Source organism: Eurytemora carolleeae, unplaced genomic scaffold (assembly GCF_000591075.1).
Source record: "Eurytemora carolleeae unplaced genomic scaffold, Eaff_2.0 scaffold548, whole genome shotgun sequence".
NCBI classification, from domain to species: Eukaryota; Metazoa; Arthropoda; class Copepoda; order Calanoida; family Temoridae; genus Eurytemora; species Eurytemora carolleeae.
The window spans coordinates 64,726-84,723 of record NW_019396440.1 but is presented as its reverse complement, the minus strand read 5'-3'; the positions used below and the strand labels follow the sequence as shown (position 1 = coordinate 84,723).

Sequence of the window (19,998 nt, the reverse complement as noted above, 5' to 3'; positions counted from 1 at the left end):
GGGGGGGGGGGGGCGAATTTCATTTGTCCCTCCATTTGTTGAGTAGCATGTCCTATTCACAACGGTACCCTTAAAAGCTTTGCCTTATCAATTGATTATTAATCATTATCTCTCTGACTTACACATTTCTGCTTCAGAAACAATATGGAGAAAATTGTCAACATAAAAAGATGTTCAATGCCCTCATGCTTAAATTACGATGCGTATATCTGGAAGTTAAGTAAAATCAAACTTAGCTTGGACAGCAATAATTTTAATTATATTTCTGCAAGCAGGTTCATTTTCATAACCAAGATATTGAGGATCCTAATGTACCTTCCTTTACCAAAACCAAGGACCAGGAACTTCTAGCTTTAATTGCAAATATAATGGTCTTGTTTACAATGAAGAAATGAGGGATCCTAATGCACCTTCCTTGACCAAAAAACAAGGACCAGGAACTTCTAGCTTTAATTGCAAATAAACTGTAATTATTTACAATGAAGATATGAGGGATCCTAATGCACCTTCCTTGACCAAAACCAAGGATTATACCGGGAACTTCTAGCTTTGTTTACAAATAAAATGTACTGTAGTTTTACAAAAACAAACAAAATATACTTTTTATAGTTTATTGTTAAAAATGTAAACAAACGCAGTGTCGAGTTTTGTTTATAATTCTCCCAAAACTAGAATACAGATTACAGTTTATATTTGTAAACATAGATATGGGGGTTACTCATAGAGTAATAAATTACTCTATGGGGTTACTGGTTGAATATTCATTGATCAATACTAATAGAAAACTGTCAACTCTCTGGGAGAAGCAACACACTGGGTCTTAACAGGCGTTACTGATAATATTCGAAGATACAATTAATGAATGAGAGAAAATGATTCCCCCCCAATCTTGGTAATATTCCTTAACATGAAAAATGTAATTTTACGGCCCTTTAAAAAATAAACTTTAAAATTAACAATAAAATAATCCTTGTTAACAAGAAGTTGCCTTGAATTTAGTTACACCCTGTAGCTTGAAAAAACAAAAATCATATAGACAAAATAATATATGTTTACTCCGTATAATTAAGGAATATATTTAAATAACCTCGGGTTTCAACTTTACAAATTCTCATAATCAAGTATATATATAGGCTTCTGCCTCAGTGTTATTGTGAACGCAAACCTCCTAAATCTTAGGTGGGGGCCTAAGGGGTGCACAGGGTTCTCGCCCCCCCCCCCCCACTACGCCACTGTTGACAATCACTTTAATGTAAGTATACTCAACGTAACAAATAGGCCTATTGTGTTAAACGTTACCGCTCGTTTTAAACTAATATAACTGATTTAAGCTTGATTTCAGTTAACGAGTTGAAACAGTTTCTTTCATTAATTTAATTCCGCTATTTTATTAAATTCCTATACTATGCTGTTTGAATTAATATTACCTTGATTATTAGTTACCAACAGCTGTAGTAGATTTTCTTTATATAGTTTTCCCTCTTTAGTAAGTGTCAATCTGAAATATACAAAATATAAAATATTTAAAAATTTAACTACTTACACTTAACTGTGCCTTTGGAATAATTAAATTAAAACTTTAAAGTAGAATTTATTTAGTAAAGTGGAACCCAGAACAAGTTTTGGAAAAAACTTGACATTTAAGCATTCTTTATGGGACTGGAAAAACGTAATTTCAAGTGACCCCCATATATACGAAGATTTCAATGCCCGATATACAACAATACCCTAAACATTTTGTTTCGACTGATTTAAATATAATTTAGAATTCCATTTTCTGCTGTGGGTTCTCTGCAAGAGTGACATGCACATTTCTTGGTTATAAGAAGATTAGAGAGACGATTTTCAAGTTAGAAAACCGATTCGTCTTCCACAATTTTGTTCAGATTTAGGTTTCAAGGGTACCGTTGTAAATCGGACATTACCATATCTTTACATGGTGGGTCACTTGAAATTACGCTTACGCTTTTAACGATGTTGGAGATTTGCTCTCGTACGCTCCTTCCCCGCCCCCCCCCCTCTCCTCAATTTTGTAATATTTTTTGTCGATTTTTAAGTAATTTTAAAAAAGACACACATGGATAAAGCCTGTCCTAGCCTCAGCGCTCGGCCCCCTTACTTTTCCTAGCCGCAGCGTTCGGCCGAAAAATTGTCTTAATCTAACCCTAAAATAATTTTAAAAAAATTGTCTAAAACCCTAGTAAACTATCTTTAAATGAAAAATTATTGTTGAGCTGAGAATATTTCGTTTCTGTCCTTGTTGCAATAACTATATTACGTTAAAACTGAGAGAGAATTTAAATTATGAAATGCAACCTTTAGTGTTATAAGATAACAGTCAAATATTAATATCCATTCCTTGTAACCCCCCCCCCCCCCTTAGGGTGCCCCTAAAAAAAATTCCCAAATGTGCAACACTTTTAGTAAGTATTAGGGTAAAACTAGCTGAAATACGAAATTTTATAATTTTTTAATAATTTTCCTAAATTTTTTCAGGGGCACCTTTCCCCCCCCCTCTCAAGTTTTAACTCATATAGACAAAAAACACTATCCTCGTAATTACATATACAATGAAAAGCTTTTTACCTAAGTTAAAAGCAGCCAAAATATTCAAAAACACTTAAAAAATTAGGATATAGATGGTCTCAGATAAAGAGATGAACAAAATTTTTTTTTTTAAATTGACAGTTTTTCGAGATCAAGAATTTATACATCAGGATTCAGGATCCCCTTTACAGGGACATTACTGTAAATATTAGTTTCATGACATGCATGATTTTATCCATGTGTTACATATGAATTCATGTATAAAATATCGTTCTGTTATAGGAAATTACGAATTCAATCAGAAAACTAAATGATTTTCACTATAATCACTTTAATTCGTTAATTATAATTGAGCAATGAATGCGGTTGTAAGAAAACCCGCGCAACGTCCAATGGTGTAACCGGTTCCGAAGCTCGTGGTTAGACGTGGAGTCTACAGAGTCTGAAGAGTGAAGAGTATAAGTGTACGTAACGTACTCATGAATTAAAAACCGGTTTTCAAACAGGGGCAGACTTGGATCGAATCGCGTGAGAGGAAGGGGGGGGGGCAAAAAAGTTTCTTAGGAAGATATTTAAATGTTATGGTACATTTTTACACAATGAAAAAATTTAAAGTGTAAAGTCGAGATTTTATCTGTGAATTGACATGCACATATAGCATTAAAAAATATCTAACAATTATATTTTTCAATCGCTGCGGCCAGAGGCGAATTCAGGATTTAGTCCATGGGGGGGGGGCTTAAAAATGTGCCTGAAGGAAAAAAAAGAATTGGGTTAGCCCCCCCCCCCAGGATTGCTAAAACTAAACTAAAACAGCTGGGCTGTTCTCTGAAAATTTTGCACCACAAGAACCACAATGAATTGTCTGAAATAATTTTTGACATTTTAATGCTTTAGAAAATAACAATTACAAATGTACATAAACACTGCAGCAAAAATATTCTCTGATAATTAAAAAAATAAACCTGCACTAGCAAATGTAGGAAATTGTGGGGGCTGTGCTTATTGGCCGCTCCTTAACAGGGGGGGGGGAATTGGGGCTCAGCCCCCGTTTGGGTCTACCAGGGGCCTTAAGCGCTGCGGCCAGGACAACTGAGATGGGGGCCAAGCGCTGCGGCCACAAGTCCATCTAGCAGCTGTAAAAACCTCGTGCTAGTAGGTCGGATGTGGATTTGGCGTAGGTAAAAAGTGGTGTAAAGCGGATTTGCGTATGTCAAAAATTCCCCATCAGCATTAATCATGTAAGGCCAATCCCTAGTTTAGTCTTAGCAACGACGACATTCGGAACCTTATTTTATTAATCAAGTGGATGCAAAAAACGACCGGGGTGTTTTGATAAAAATATTTTTTTTTGTGAAACAATCATTTTCATGCATATATAAATTTACGATTCCTAAATTATAAAAAAAAATGTATAAAAATATTTCACCCTCCCCCGTCCACCTTTTTCAAACTTTCGGAGTCTTTCGTCACGAAACCTCGGCTTGGGCAGGCCAAGCTCAACCAATCTCTCTTCTGTTCTGTGAAAAATGGCGGAGGGAGAGATAAACATTGACAATATTATCCAGCGCCTTCTTGAGGGTAAACTCAGTTATTTATTAATTATTTTTGCATATTCAGAATCGCAAACCGGAAGTGAACATTTACCGCCGATTTTTTGCTACAAAGATTGACGATTTCGATACGAAATTCGTCTACTTATGTCATCGATTGATATTCAAATTTGCATAAGAAAAATCTCAAACCACTTTTCGTTTTGCTAGACATTGCATGATATTATCCCAGATTACACAATATGAATTTCATGGAGAAATTAGGTTTAGTTAGAATATTATTAATGTTTAAATCTGGTGTGAATCTATGATGGTTCATTTTATCTTCCGATAAAAGTGCTAAGGAAAAGCGTACCATCAAGTGACACTGATGTATTCTAAATCTATGGCTATGGTTTAACCCCCTCAGATAATCTCTGTGAATTAAGTTTATCATCCCATGCCTCTGAACCCAATTCCTTTAATTTTAAGTTTAAACTGTTGTTGCTAAAAGTAAGTGTTATGGAGGGGGGCGGGGGCGGGGTCCAAAAATCATTCGCTTTAGGAAAGCGTCGTGAGTTTGTTTATATGTTTCTTTAAAAATATTCCTATTTAAAGATATGGGGAATTTCCTTCCTCTGTGTTTGTATTTTCTTCTGAATTAATTCTGTGTGAACTGTATATTAACATCTAATAGTATTCTTTAATATTGTAATATTGTCAATTTAAGCTGGAAGGGAGGGGCCCGATTCAGTATTTAGCATAAATTTGTGTTTTTATAATTTTTAAAGTTTATTTAGTTTCCTTTGTACAAAACATTGGTATACATAAGAAATCTGTAAATTACAATGTCCTCCCCCCCCATTCGCACAAGTAAGTGAACTCAAAGTAACATTAAGTTTAAAATGTTTGTTTGTTAAAATGGGATTGTGTATTGACTTTTTTTTACTAATTTTTGAGGTAAAAAAAATGTAAAACCAATTTTTGGTCCCAACCCTAGGGAATGATTTAATTCTGATTCTCTGATGGGGGAAAGAAACCAAATTGGATTTTTTGCCTTTTCATCCCTGAAACTCACTTACTTCCCCATACTAAAGTTTTTCAAGATAAAAAAACAGTAATTTTTCCAAATTCAGCTACCTTCATGAAACCTTCAAAATACATTGATTGATTGGTTGGTTGATTGATTGATTGATTGATTGATTGATTGATTGATTGATTGATTGATTGATTGATTAGTGCGTGGGTCTCGGCCTGGCAAGACCGTGCAGATGTCGGAGGCTGAGGTTCGAGGTCTCTGTTTGAAATCTCGAGAGCTGTTTCTTCAGCAGCCCATCCTCCTGGAACTAGAGGCTCCCCTCAAAATATGTGGTAGGTCTCATTCACAATATAAAAAGCCCCTCCATAAAATAAATAAATGGCATGTCCCATTCACAAACCTTTATCTGATCAATGATGTAGGAAATCGTCGATTTTCTAGGTTAGAAGTATTCAATTCTGATAGTTCTAACATTTTTTTCTGCAATAGTATAAGATAAAGAGAGCCCAGACCGCCATCGGGGCTAACTCCCATGAGCAAGTCACTGAGTAGTAAAACCACAGTTGAACATATTTAGTTTTCAAAATTATTCCTTCTTTATCAGATTTCACGATTGCCGTAGTGAACTGAACATACCACAGGATTCTGGATTAAAAATCTTGACTCTTGATTCTGGTTTAAGAATCTTGATTCAGGATTAAAAATTTTCATTCAGGATTAAAAATCTTGATTCAGGATTAAAAATCTTGATTCTGGATTAAAAATCTTGATTCTGGAATAAAAATCTTGATTAAGAATCGTGATTCTGGATTAAAAATATTGAATTAAAAATCTTGACTCTGGATTAAGCAACTTGATCCTATGATTAAAATCTTGATTCTGAAGTAAGAATCTTGATTCTTGATTCTTGATTAAAAATCTTGACTCTGAAATTAACATCTTGATTCTTGATTAGAAATCTTGACTGAATTAAACATCTTGATTCTGGATTAAGGATCTTGATTCAGGATAAAGAATCTTTTTTCAGTATAAAGAACCTTGTTTTTTAGTGTTGATTTTTTAAAATTTCAAATGACCGAAAAGAAAGAGTTGACATTACCATCTTGATTTCAAAAGATTTGTCATCACAATTACGAAGAACTTATGAGAAATAGTTCGTTCTGCATATATTTTTAAGAATCCATATTGTAGATTGTGTTCAAATAACAAATAAAGTTTCTTTCAACCTTCAGCTTGTCAATAACACACAATGTTGAGATGAGTTAAAAATAATAATATTTCTTCAAGAATAATACGTGTTATCCATTATTGAAGAGTTAATAACAAACTCCGAATTATCCAGAGTTCTAGTACATTTCTTTTTTAATTTCTATAACCTCGAAATATGCAATTTTTGAATTCCTTGTTTACCATCATAAATCTTACAATCTTAATTTGATATTAATTGTTTTATAAATAATTCAATAAAAATTAATAATTCTGTTACATTCCTAGATAAGGATATTTAGACTTTAAATATTTAGCTGATTAGGATTTTTGAAATAATAAAACACTGCAACAGCTTTCATTTAATTGAAAAGTTATTTTAAGAATACAGTATAATCTTTATTTCATAAACTGCCTATAAAAAGTGTGTTCTTTTTCAATTCTAATTATTGTTCGCTTTTCCCGAATTCGACAAAAAATTCATGAAATGGATTATGTTCCCATTATTTTAAAGCTTGACCAATAAATGGATTTACTAACATCCGTTGCTTTTACATTTACTTTTCATATATTAAAAAAAACTCTTTTTTTCTGAAAACAAAGCTTTTAGATCTTGAAAATTTAACTCTGGGAATTCCAATATTTTTGGAGACATCCTGTATTTACTGGTTTAAGAGAGAGAGAACTATTTTGTTCTGTATCCTATTCCTTTTTCAGTGGGCTAACATGAATTGAATGGATGAAATATTTATTACGTTTAGATCAGATTAAATTATGATTAAACAATGTGTAATTGGCCTATGAAGTATAAATGATGGTGTGGTTTTCAACTTGACACTAATTAATAGGGAGGTGTAGCAAGCAAGAAATAAGTATACTAAACAGACATTAATTGAAACATAGAGTAATAAAACGAAGAGGTGAAGCTTAGCTCAGGTGTACACAACCAACGTCCCTATTAATTAATTAATAGAGTGGTCGGTCGGTTGTTTGATCGTATTTCTAAGGGGTGGTTTTATGTAGATATTTGAATATTAGTATTGATATTTAGATCGACACTTAATATGAATTTAAATAAAGAAAATCTAAAAATTGGTCAATTCCATAAAATCCCCATTAGAAATACGATCACTTTATAAACAAGTGTACAGCTTTAGATACGTAAACATATCGTGATGTATACAACTGACCGCTCTATTAATTAATTAATTAATTAATAGGGAGGTTGGTTGTGTACATCTGAGCTAAGCTTCACCTCTTCGTTTTATTACTCTATGAATTAAAAGCTTGATTATGATTCACAGGAAAGCGGTGATATAGAAATTTCTTATTTATTTCTAAAATTGTCCAGCCTTTAGTCGCTTATTTTCTAGAAGTTTACTCGTGGATTTCTATAGTAAAATTTATTTAGGTGATATTCATGGGCAGTATACAGATTTACTCAGACTTTTCGAATACGGAGGTAAAAACTGATTATTTTTAATCCAGTGACGTCATCGTTTTGGGATTAAAGATTCTTTTAATTTTTAATGTTTTAACATTTTTATCTCAATTTATAGGAGACCTATTACCCCCAACGTTTATAAAAAGATTTCAGGTTATCAAAAAAATATCAAAAACGCAAATCTTAGAAACAGAAATGATCATTATATTTCTAGAATAAAATCTATTAAAATTGGAATGCTTCTTTCTCACAATTTCCCTACAATATGCAAATAAACGACACTTTTCTAAACTTTCTAATATCAATCTTATTTTGAATTTTAAACATAATTTAATTGGAGATTTTTATCAACAGAACAAATGTATTTATTCTAACACATGCTATGTTTGCAAAAGAATCGAAGAAAGCAAAGACGAATTTACACAGAGAAGACTAAAAAGAGTAAAAGATAAAATCAAACATAATGGATGTCAAAAATCGGGGTGAATTATAAAGATGCTTAAAAATGCCCGTTTTGAGTAAAACCTATACCTTTTTCAAACCCCATAAAGCCTATTTTTTTTTTAAACATTTCAAATGAATCTATCATTTTTATTTCTAAAAGTTGTTTGTTCATTGTCGAAAAATACTAACAATCCACCACTAGTTTTTTAAATATGATGAAAGCAATAAATATGTAACTTTCCTTTTCCTTTACTTTTATTTCTATTTTTTATATTTTTTTTTAGAATTTGGGGGAATATTCCCACATCCTCTATTTTTGGAGGTGTTTAATTATTTTCTCCTTAAACACTTAATTTTGTATGTTTTTGTTATCTTTCATGGATAAATAATAACTTATTTAATTTGCTTGAAATTTTTGCAAAAAAAAATATCAAACCTGGTGATGACTTCAGAACGTTACATTTCTCTTAAAAAATAAAAATTTATTACTTTCTCAGTCAGTTTTATTCTAACCCGAATTCTTCCTATTTTTGTTATTGAATAAGACCCTTGAGGTTTTTGTTTTTGTATTTTTATTGAATTTAGATTTTAAATTTTGTATTTATGTATTATTTTAGTAATTTTTTTAAGGTTTCCCACCCGAGGCAAACTATTTGTTCCTAGGAGACTACGTAGACAGAGGTATATTAAGGACGATGGGATGGGATGGGATGGGATGGGATAAATGACCTGGATCCGCATCTGGATCCGGNATTAAATATTGTAGTGAAAGCAGAGTCTAGAGACTATATGCCTAATGTTATTCACAAGATTAAGTGTATATTCCCTTTATATATTGAATATAGTAGGAAAGCAGAGTCTAGAGAATATTTGCCTACTGTTATTCACAAGATTAAGTGTATAGTCCCTTTATAAATTGAATATTGTAGGAAAGCAGAGTCTAGAGACTATATGCCTACTATTGGCCTACAAGATCAAGTACCCTGAGAACTTCTTCTTGCTGCGAGGGAACCACGAGTGCGCCTCTATCAACAGAATTTACGGATTCTACGACGAATGTGAGTAGATCCGGGGACAAAAAAAGTGGGACCACTTTGTTGTCCCGATTGACATTTCAAATGAGACGTCAAATGTTATATTTAAACCTATTCAAAATAAATTTTAAAATATCCCACCGGTCCTCAACCTTAAACTTACACTTTGTAACTCACAAGAAAAATGTTGTGGTCAGTAAGGAGTAGGAATAACAAATTTGTTATTTCCCTTGTGACGAAATTATTTACAATTTACGTCATAAACTTTACATTGCCGAAGGATCAAACTTTAGTAAAAGTTTAAATCATATTTATTTTTATCCCCACTTCTTAATCGATCCACCTTTGATCCTCAGATCTTGGAATACAAATTTATTTTTATCAATTTCTGAAGCCCAGCATGATTCAGAATAATTTCGTATCAAAACATTACATCACAGGCTTAGGCACCCAAGATTAAATCTAGATGCACGACATACTTTTCCTGTTTTTCGGTCTGTCCGGGTTTTTTGTATGTTTTCTTGCGCGTTAAATATTTTCTTTCGGAAGTATTTTTTTGCGTAATTTTTAATAGCATTTTAGAGATGAAATTTTATGAACGAAATCTAAATTAGTGATAATAAACTTTGATTTAAATTTTCCTTTTAAGGTTTAAAAATAAAAAATAAATTCGAATTCCTTAAAGTATATTATTGATTTCGTTTCCAACTTACAAAAATAAAAAAATATATTCTCGAAATTTATTGATAAGTGTGTGCAAAGTGTGAAGACTGAAAAGGAAAAATTATCAAACATTTTGTTTTACAGTTTCTGTATTTATTTTTGTAACCATGAACAAATTGTTTATTTTTTATCATTAACTTATTGACGTCAAGCGTTGTAAAATCTTACAGCGCTGATATAAATTACATAATTTTTAAAACCCTTCTCACTTATCTTATTAATACCCTATTCTTTAATCATGTGGGGGAGTATTAAAGTGTTGACGAAAAGAAAAGGGTTTACATTTTTTTTAACATCTTTAATCTCATTAATAATGTTTTATTAATATGTTTTTCCCCGTAAATACTGAATCTGGAAGCCCAGATATCGGAACTTTGTATAGATATTGTTAACCTTTACGATTGATTATGATATCCAATGTGGACACTCTGAATTAGAGGATCAACTAAAGATATCCCGTGAGATCATGACGGGATATCGAAAAGGATAAGATGGAGAATGCGATCAATACTTGATCCCAAGATTCCGAACAGTAAAGTTCATACTTGAGGTTGATCTAATGCTAATAATATTATATTTAGGTAAACGAAGATACAATATCAAACTATGGAAAACCTTTACGGACTGCTTTAATTGCTTACCCATCGCGGCCATAGGTAAATTAACATAATTTTAAGGAGGAAAAGGGGAAATCCGCATCCCTGGATTTTTTTTTTAAGGGGGGGGGGTCAGTTCATTACCCCCACCGGCAATGATTTTTAAAGATCTGAGCTAAAAACTTTAGAATAAGATCTATCCTTAATCCTGATCGCTTAATCTGATTATCCAATGTACACACTTTTGATTTTCTTCTTAATCCTCTTTTTTGTATATTTCTACTGTATAAAAGTTACGTTTGATAACAATTACAGGTACAATGCTATATCGATGGGACTAATATCCGATTGAATTAAAGTCAGTTGTTCACAAGCCGGCTTTTAGAGCATTTAAACAAATATAAGTTTAATCATGTTAATATGAAATTATTAAAAATCATATTTTGGGACTATTGTCATTTTGAACGTTAATTTTGAACATTAATCCAAAACTTAATTTCGTTCAATCGATGTTTAGTTCAATTGATATGACACCACAACGCCAGAAATCAAAATCGATTTTTCAAAAGTACATCTTAAACTTGACACACGCTAGTTGGTTAAATTTTTAACCTCTTTCTTGCGTTCTAAAATAATCTTGGGTTTAGCAAAACCAGGAGTTAAAGCATTAATCTTGATTTATATAATTTTCATCAAAAAATTATTTATGTTCACCACTGCACTTCCCCCCCCCCCTTGAAAAGGGGGGGATGCTTTTTTAATACATCCCTGAAAATATATGAATAGAAATGTGAGGGGGGGGGTGGGTGATGCTCCATTATCTGCATAGATTATTATTCAATTATTATTATATCCAAGGAATGTTGGCTAAACTATTTGATTATCTGGATGGGATATAAAAAACTAAAAAAACAAGTTAAGGGTTTGAGTAAGGCTAGATTGTAAGGAAAAAGATCGATTTAATTCCGTACAGCCATCGCTGATGTTTCATCCTTTGTTAGTAAACCTGTACATTTACTTTCCCTTATTCTTTTCTAAATTGATGAGTTTTTAAGTAGTCGATTTTAATAATTTGCATCTTAACCCCTCGCGCACACACGCCTAATTATTATTTTTTTTTTGGGGGGGGGGCGGGCGGGTCTTGATAAATGATCTTGTTGGTCTGTTGTTGGCCTTTCTATCATTAGTATGCAGTATTTCTTTCATATATATATATTTGTAAATATAATCTATATCCAGCTATCTATCTATCAATATCCAATATGTTTCTAAGGTAAAAATACTTCCATGCAGTGCTTAGAATCCAGATACATCCAGCTTGTAAATATATTCTAAAATACGATACAATATTTTTTAAAATTATTTCGTTGATTTTTAATCCGCAAGTTGATTTGAATAAACTGGACGCGCAATTTCATGTGACCCTTCATGTCAGATTCACAGTGGTACCCTTTTCGTATTAAAGTATTTAATTCTGATAATTCATCTTATGTTTTCCTGCCGTAGAAATGCGTAAGTAACTTTTGTAAAGAACCCACAATTGAAAAATCTGGTGGTTTCAAAATTATAAACATTGATATTTAATTCATACTTGATCAGAAAAAGCTTTTAATGGTAGGTCACTTTAAATTTACAGTCTCCTCAACAATAATGAATACAGTGAGGTATTTTTATCTGATAAAGCTTGAGATTTCATTTTTTTGTTAAATATGCTTTAGCAGATTCATATCCTCTGTGTATCTATCTTTTTTCTATGTGTAGACACCTATACTTCTTTATCTAATACCTATGTACTAATATGTATTTCATATATTTATCAATCTATAAAAAATCTAGTTATCTATGAATCTAATGTTTCATCCATCTATCGATGTATCTCATCTATTTATCTATGTTGTATCGTATCTATTTATCCAGTGATGAATCTATTTATCTATTCATCTATTTATCTATTTATCTATTTATCTATTTATCTATTTATCTATTTATCTATTTATCTATTTATCTATTTATCTATTTATCTATTTATCTATTTATCTGTTTATCTGTATTCAATATGTATCGAGGTGAATAACCCCTGTGAGAATAAAAATGTTAATCCTCCAGTATTATGTAACCTCTTGTTATATTTCCAGAAGTATGTATGTGGGGGGGCATCATTGTAAATATATTTTCTTTACTCATTTTCCAACCCCTCAAAAATCATGTTTGCGCTGAACAAATGTTCTACATTTTATTCTCTGCATTTGACGAAATAAAAAAAATTTGGGGAAGAAAATAAATAACATTTTTGATAGAAAGTGTTAAAAAGTAAGAACAACTTTAGATCATTTTCCATTCTTCAATATATATACCCCTTCCAATCGTATAACCCCTATTCCATCTTCAAAAATAACGAGTGATTTTTTTATATCAATAGGAAGATTTTTAAGAAGATTTCATCTCTGAAATGTGAAAATTAGATGAATTTTGGGTAACTTAACAAGTTAATGTCAATTAATGAAGTCCATTTTTTATATTAATTGGTTTTTTGACAAATTAACTATATAATTTCATGCATGTTTTCCTTAGGATTGCTTTCATCCATTACAAAGTTTGTTTGTATTCATTAACGTTGGCGGAATTACTGATATTTTTTAATATTTTTTTCCTTAAAAATCCTCACATTTAAAAGATTAATGTTTATTTAAGTTTTTTTATAAATGTTCAATGATAAATTATGATTTTAGTTGATGAGAAGATATTCTGTTGTCATGGAGGGCTAAGCCCTGATCTCCAGAGTATGGAACAGATCAGGAGAATCATGAGACCAACAGATGTTCCTGATACAGGTACTTTAAAGGGGGGGGGGGATATCCCCCCTCCCCCAACAATAGAATTTGTATTGCCACCCTGTGGACTGGATTTCCTGTTCCTCTTCATTTTCTGCATTTCCTGTCATCCTCCTCTCACTAGCAATTTCCTGTTCTCTAAATTTCCAATGCTGTCGTTTAATAGATTTCCTGTCCTGGAATTTTGGAAAAATCATGAGAAATTTTTTTCTGTCCTAAAAACTGCTGGACCAATCAGTCCCAAATTCTTGTGCCAACTCGCATGACCTCATCCCCTAGGGATGGGTTATAGCCTGTCAAAATAAAAAAGTTTTGCGTCAAAATAAAAGCTGAAATTTTACTTAGAATCTATACTGCAAGATTGGCCGTTTGATTTTGTAAAATTAAAAAGGTTGATTTCCTAATTAAATGAAATTAATTTCCCGTAGAAAATTAGTTTTGATTAACGTTACTTTATTCAGGACTATTATGTGATTTGTTGTGGTCTGATCCAGACAAGGATGTTCAGGTACAGATTATACACTGTACAGTTTATAGGGGTGTTTATTATTGTACAGTGTACATATTAGAGCGGTGTTTTTTATTGTACAGTGTACAGTTCAGAGATGGCAACAGTACAGCGCATAGTTTAAAGGGTGTTACATTGTACAGTTTCAAAGGAATGTTTAGAACGGTATAGTGTATATTGTGTTACAGTGTTCAGTTTCAAAGGAATGTTTAGAACGGTACAGTGTATACTGTGTTAAAGTGTACAGTTTCAAAGGAATGTTTAGAACGGTACAGTGTATACTGTGTTAAAGTGTACAGTTTCAAAGGAATGTTTAGAACGGTACAGTGTATACTGTGTTAAAGTGTACAGTTTCAAAGGAATGTTTAGAACAGTGCAGTGTATACTGTGTTACAGTGTACAGTTTCAAAGGAATGTTTAGAACGGTATAGTGTATATTGTGTTACAGTGTACAGTTTCAAAGGAATGTTTAGAACAGTGCAGTGTATACTGTGTTACAGTGTACAGTTTCAAAGGAATGTTTAGAACAGTGCAGTGTATACTGTGTTACAGTGTACAGTTTCAAAGGAATGTTTAGAACGGTACAGTGTATACTGTGTTACAGTCATAGATAAAGATAGATTGCGCATAAGACAATATTTTTCATCTTGAAAGATATAAATGTACCGAGATGTTTTAAAGATATTCCTATTATATAGATTAACTAGGTCGGTTGTGAACATTGGCTGTTCTTATGTCATTGAGTACTTGTGATGTACATGAGTTCTGTAGTGAGAAATTTAAGTTAGTTTAGTCCTTCTCATGTCCTCCTTCAGTTCTCGTCAATATGATATATTGCTCAGTGAAATATTGATGTTCAAATAGTTCCATTCCCGGAGTTATTTTATTATGAAATCCATTAAAACGCCAAACCACCCCGCTTATCATTGAAATACACTTTGACCCCTAGAAGTATGAGTTCGCGGACTGTACAATTCTTGGTGATTTTGCCTACAGTCTACACTATTTATAATAATTAAAAAAGTAGTGCCTAAATTTTGCTAAAGCTTTGTAATTAAAATGAATGATTTTTTTAATGTTTCTCTTGAAACCTAACGTATATTTTAAATATTAAAAGTGAAGAGGAAGAAAACATGTTTAAATTAATTTTGTCTATCTCAGGGTTGGGGGGAAAATGATCGTGGAGTTAGTTTCACCTTCGGAGCTGATGTAGTGAGCAAGTTCTTAAACAGACATGATCTTGATCTTATCTGTAGAGCTCATCAGGTACAGTTAGTACCCCTTTCCCCTCCCCCTTGGTCTTAANGATCCGACCAAATGATACGGATCCGACCGGATCCGGATCCGAAACGCTGGTTAGAAACCCCCCACCCCTTGGTCTTAAACAGACATGATCTTGATCTTATCTGTAGAACCCATCAGGTACAGTTAGAAACCCCCCTCCCTTAGTTCTTTAACAGACATGATCTTGATCTTACCAAACAGCATGACCTCTGCAATTGGAAATGTGAAGTTAGAATCACGAATGAATCACGAATATAACTCTGAATCAAGTTAACTTAGAATTCAAGTTCCCAAGTTCAGTCACGTTCAAGTGCAAGTTCAACCCGCCCCCGCCCCCCTATCCTTCCCAACCCCTTTCTCTCCTCCCACTCACCCTTTTCCCTCAAGAGCTGATTCGAACTGAAAAGTTATGTTAATATTCGAAATAATTGTCTTTAATTTTGCTTGTTTGTATGTCATAGCCGCTAAATGGCTGAACCTATTGAGGCCACCGAAGGTTTATGACCAGCAAAAATATGAAAATTTGCTTAAAAAGAATTTTCATTTTATTATTTTTTGTTCAACCGCCAATGAACACGATTCGCGAAGGGAACTATTATTATTATTTTAAAGTTTACGAACGACTGACAGATAAATCAGCAACATAAAGCTAAGATATCTATTATTATTATTTATATTTGACCCATCTTTAGGTTGTTGAGGACGGCTACGAGTTCTTTGCGAAACGTCAGCTGGTGACCCTGTTCTCTGCCCCCAACTACTGCGGGGAGTTCGACAACGCCGGGGGTATGATGAGTGTTGACGAAACACTCATGTGTTCTTTCCAGGTAATTATAGGGGTGAATATTTTCTTGAAAATGACCCCCCCCCCTCATTCCTCTTGAAAAGCATTTTTCAGACATCTGTTATATTTGAATATTTGTGTAAAAAGTTTTTAAAAGCGTGGAAAAAATGCCGGTTGATTTTTAATGTTTTTATTTTTCCCCAGGACCATTGAAAATGATAAGGGTATATCTTGAAAGTAGCTCTGGTTAATTTACATATTTTAAACAATCTTTTCCATTTTGTTGACACTTTACTCCAGAAAATGTTAAATCTGATATTTTCTTAACCTTCAATTAGTTTACCAGATCTGGGAACTTTTGAATGGTGGATATCGAGATTAAGGCTTAATCAACTCTTTTTCTTAATCTCCAGATTAACATAATCTTGCAAGATTATCTTAAAAGTGTATGAAAAACGATAAAATTCAAATTAATATTTAATCATCTGAGAAACTGTAGCAGCCAATCAGAGAAAAGCGGGCAACCAATGAGAGAAAAGAAATATTCTCATTGGAGAAAACAATTAACGTATATCCAAGGAGAGAGAAAAAGAGTGGATTAAGGACAAAAATGAAAAGTTTCCACAGTGGATATTCGGATCAAGAAGTCAGGATTAAAGTTTATCCATTCTAAAGTTTTCAGCTCAGATCTAATTTCCCCTCAATTGTAGTTTATGTTTTCCAGAGTATTTCACTGATTCTTCAAAATGTTTTTCCAAGTTTTCCCCCAGTTGTTGAAATATGTTTTAGCCGAGTATTTCCTTAAATTTTCAAACATTGTGGCTCAAGATTTCCGTAATTTTTCTAGAGTTTTCACACATTGTAGCTCAAGATTTCTGTAATTTTTCTAGTGTTTTTGATTTTCCGGAGAAAACATTACAACGTTTGTATATTTTTGTCTTGTTTAGATCTTGAAGCCGAGTGAGAAGAAAGCTAAGTATCAGTATCAAGGTCTAAACAGACCCCAGACCCCCCGGGGACCTGGTCAGAATAACGCCGCTAACATCAAGAGGAAGTAAAATAACATCATCATCATGCTTTACAGACGGTTGGCCTCACCCCCGCCTTTAACAGACGGAGGGGCATTAACCCCAGGGTTTAATAAGCGGAGGGGCGTCAACCTCCACCTGTAACAGACGGGAGGCCCTAAACCCCCGCCTCCATCCTATAATGGGACGGTTCATCATTAATCAACATTCATACGTTCTGTATCTGTAATCTGTATCTTTGTATATATATGCGCGCTGTAGAAGTTATGAACACAAGGTGTCTTTATTTGTTTAAATTATTCTTTATCAATAGGTTTTCTTCCGATCTCAGCAAATTTTAAGTTTTTTTCCCCGACACCCTGTGGAGTGATCGTGCCATTTTTTGGACAACCGGTACCCACCCTACACCTTAAAGAGAGATAAACCAGCTGAAACTTTCTGAACCATTGTGCAGACTCAAAAACAATACTATTAATGGATTTAATAATACAAAACCTTAGAATAAACCTTGAAATTTCTTCAATATTTGTTTTTTTTTTATTTCAACTTGTGAGTTGTTAGGTGTGAGGGTTACCGACAAAGGATGAGACTCCAAGAGACGACTGTAGGGAATTAGTAAAGTAGTTTCATTAAATTCCTGATTACCTGCAATTGTGAACTGTAAAATTATTAAATAAGCCAATAAAGGATTAAACTTAAAACAGAAGAATTTAACATTGGCATCATTATATTCTAAAAATGTCGTCTTTGTCTCATTTTTTGTGGGTAACGCTGTGTAGGTTAGGGGTATTAAAGGTTATTATGCAAGGAAAGTTATTTTAGATGTATACGTATCTTTAGTACTGCAGTGTACTGTCTCTGGGCGGTAATGTAAACCCAAGACTGGGTGTCGAAGCCTGACATTGGATCCCTCTTCTTTAAAATTTAAATTCTTTTAATCTCCTCGGATACTAAACGAACACTGATTCACCTATTCTTGTCTACAAATTCCGCCCCAGAGAACTGGTTTTAATATATACGCAGAGTTTACGCAACTGCAATTAATTTTCCTTGCATTATAACCTTGTTTGTATTAATCTTTTATGAAATATAAATTGTGAAGGGACAGGCAGATACCTTGATGTTGGTGAAGGGACAGGCAGATACCTTGATGTTGGTGAAATCTTTCATATTTATAATTATTAGGTGTCCACTGTCCAGTAATAAACAGGAGAATTAAGAGATCATACTGACTTTGTAGCTTTTGTAAGCTTTACAAAATGGGGCTCAGCCATTTTTATTCTTAATTTTGGATATATATTTTTAGTTGTTAAGCTGGTTGATATGCATTGTACTATAGGGTGTCCCAATAAACGGGGGTATGAAGATTCTATGGACTTCGACATTTTTTTTTTCAAAAATAAAGTTCATCGTGTGAGCTTTCAAAAATTGGGATTAGGCATTTTAAAATCACGAAAGTTATTATAGATACATCTTTTTTTAAATGAATTGCAGTCTGGACAGAGAAATTTTCTAATATCTCCTCAGTTTTTAAAGGAAAAAAGAGCAAGCAACTTTTTAGAAATTATAGGACTTAAGAATTCGTAGAATTTAATTAATGTGTGTTGCACTGATCAAACGTCCCATGTTTTTAGACACTATTTCTAAGTTATTTTAGATAGTAAATAAGGCCTTAATCCAGTTAAATTTTGTCCAACCCCTATCACATATGATTATGAATTTAAAATTAATTAAATTTCGGATTCCAAAGTGTTATTACTCAAAAAAACTATTATATTTATGGCCAGGGGTAGTGACTGTATTGTTTAACATTTTTAAATCTTAACGTGTAAATTGAAAAGGGCTCTGGCTATCAACTTTAGCAAGTAGCGAGGGAAATGTCAGAAAAATAAAAAAATCGTAAGAAGAAAGCTGTCGTGATTTGTGTAAGTCAAAGTCATTTAACTCTAAAATCTCCCTGCAGAGACGATTGTATAAGAACTGTCCTGGGGGATCTGGAAACATGGATTTAATGAATCACGATAAGTGGTTAAACTATTCCCTCCGGTTCAACTACTTCTTTTATTCGCGGAACTAAGCTAAACAGAATTATAAGGTGATTCAATTTAAATGAAGTGCAATTACTTCATCTAATTATTGAATCTGACCCCTGTTTACATTGTCGTTTGCGATGGATTTTCTAGGTGTTTTTCCTGAATTATTGATTGCAAGCTTTTGAAATGTCGTCTTATGATGAGATTTATTTCTTCAAAAAATAGAGATGTTTTTTAATTTTTCTAACGGGCTAATTCAGGGAAGCATTATTTCAACTTTTCAAGTGCCTCTCCATGCAAATGTGTAAATGCCAGATTCACAACGGTACCCTTATATCTTTGTCTGATTGTCTGGGTTAGGGAGCTGAGCGCCGCGGTTAGAACAGACCGAGCGCTGCGGCTAGGACAAACTTGGGAAATTGCACATTTGGGAAGGTGCCACTTGGAAAAAATCCTTTGGGAAAGTACCTAATATCAAATATACACTTATAAATATCTAGAAAAAAGACAATATCTTCCACATTTTTGTGCAGGCAAATATTTAAAGAGTACCTTTGTAAATCGGGCATGTCATCCTAAAAATAAATAGTTTGAAATTACGTTTAGCTACAGCCTCTTAAATTATTGAATTGAAAGTATTGAATTTTAATGTTTTTATCATTTTGCAAAAATATTTCCTTGAATTTAAAATTCAAGACTGGCGCAATAAGCAATCTAGTTCATCTAGACCTAGTGCAGAATTTAGTTTTTGTAATTTTGCAAGTTGTGCAATAAAGTTTAACTACAACAAATATATAACATTGAATATGTTAGCTTAAAGGTACTGTCGACGTAATTTAACCTTCATACCCACACATCTGTAGAGTTATATGTCAGATTCACAACACTACTGCCTACTGGTCTTTAAATCTATGTCTGATCAAGGACAAGGAAGATAAATCTTCATTCGTCGAAAATTAAGATTC

The 19,998-nt window shown here is 32.9% G+C and overlaps 1 protein-coding gene across 1 annotated transcript; it reads left to right on the top strand.

The window, feature by feature from the left end:
• Nucleotides 1-4,016: 4,016 nt before the first annotated feature.
• Nucleotides 4,017-17,523, top strand: LOC111703370 (serine/threonine-protein phosphatase PP1-beta catalytic subunit). The gene is made up of 11 exons (XM_023475287.1): nt 4,017-4,128; nt 5,319-5,450; nt 7,736-7,786; nt 8,843-8,893; nt 9,142-9,270; nt 10,551-10,625; nt 13,295-13,396; nt 13,858-13,904; nt 15,066-15,170; nt 15,881-16,015; nt 16,920-17,523. Exons 1-11 carry the CDS (start codon nt 4,077-4,079, stop codon nt 17,028-17,030), a joined length of 990 nt encoding a protein of 329 aa, XP_023331055.1. The 5' UTR covers nt 4,017-4,076; the 3' UTR covers nt 17,031-17,523.
• Nucleotides 17,524-19,998: the final 2,475 nt, after the last annotated feature.

Coding starts and splice junctions, on each gene's coding strand:
- LOC111703370 (XM_023475287.1), top strand. CDS start 4,077: ATGGCGGAGGGAGAGATAAACATTGACAATATTATCCAGCGCCTTCTT. Junction 8,894..9,141: donor AGGAGACTACGTAGACAGAG/GTATATTAAGGA, acceptor TGAATATTGTAG/GAAAGCAGAGTCTAGAGACT. Junction 16,016..16,919: donor CACTCATGTGTTCTTTCCAG/GTAATTATAGGG, acceptor TGTCTTGTTTAG/ATCTTGAAGCCGAGTGAGAA.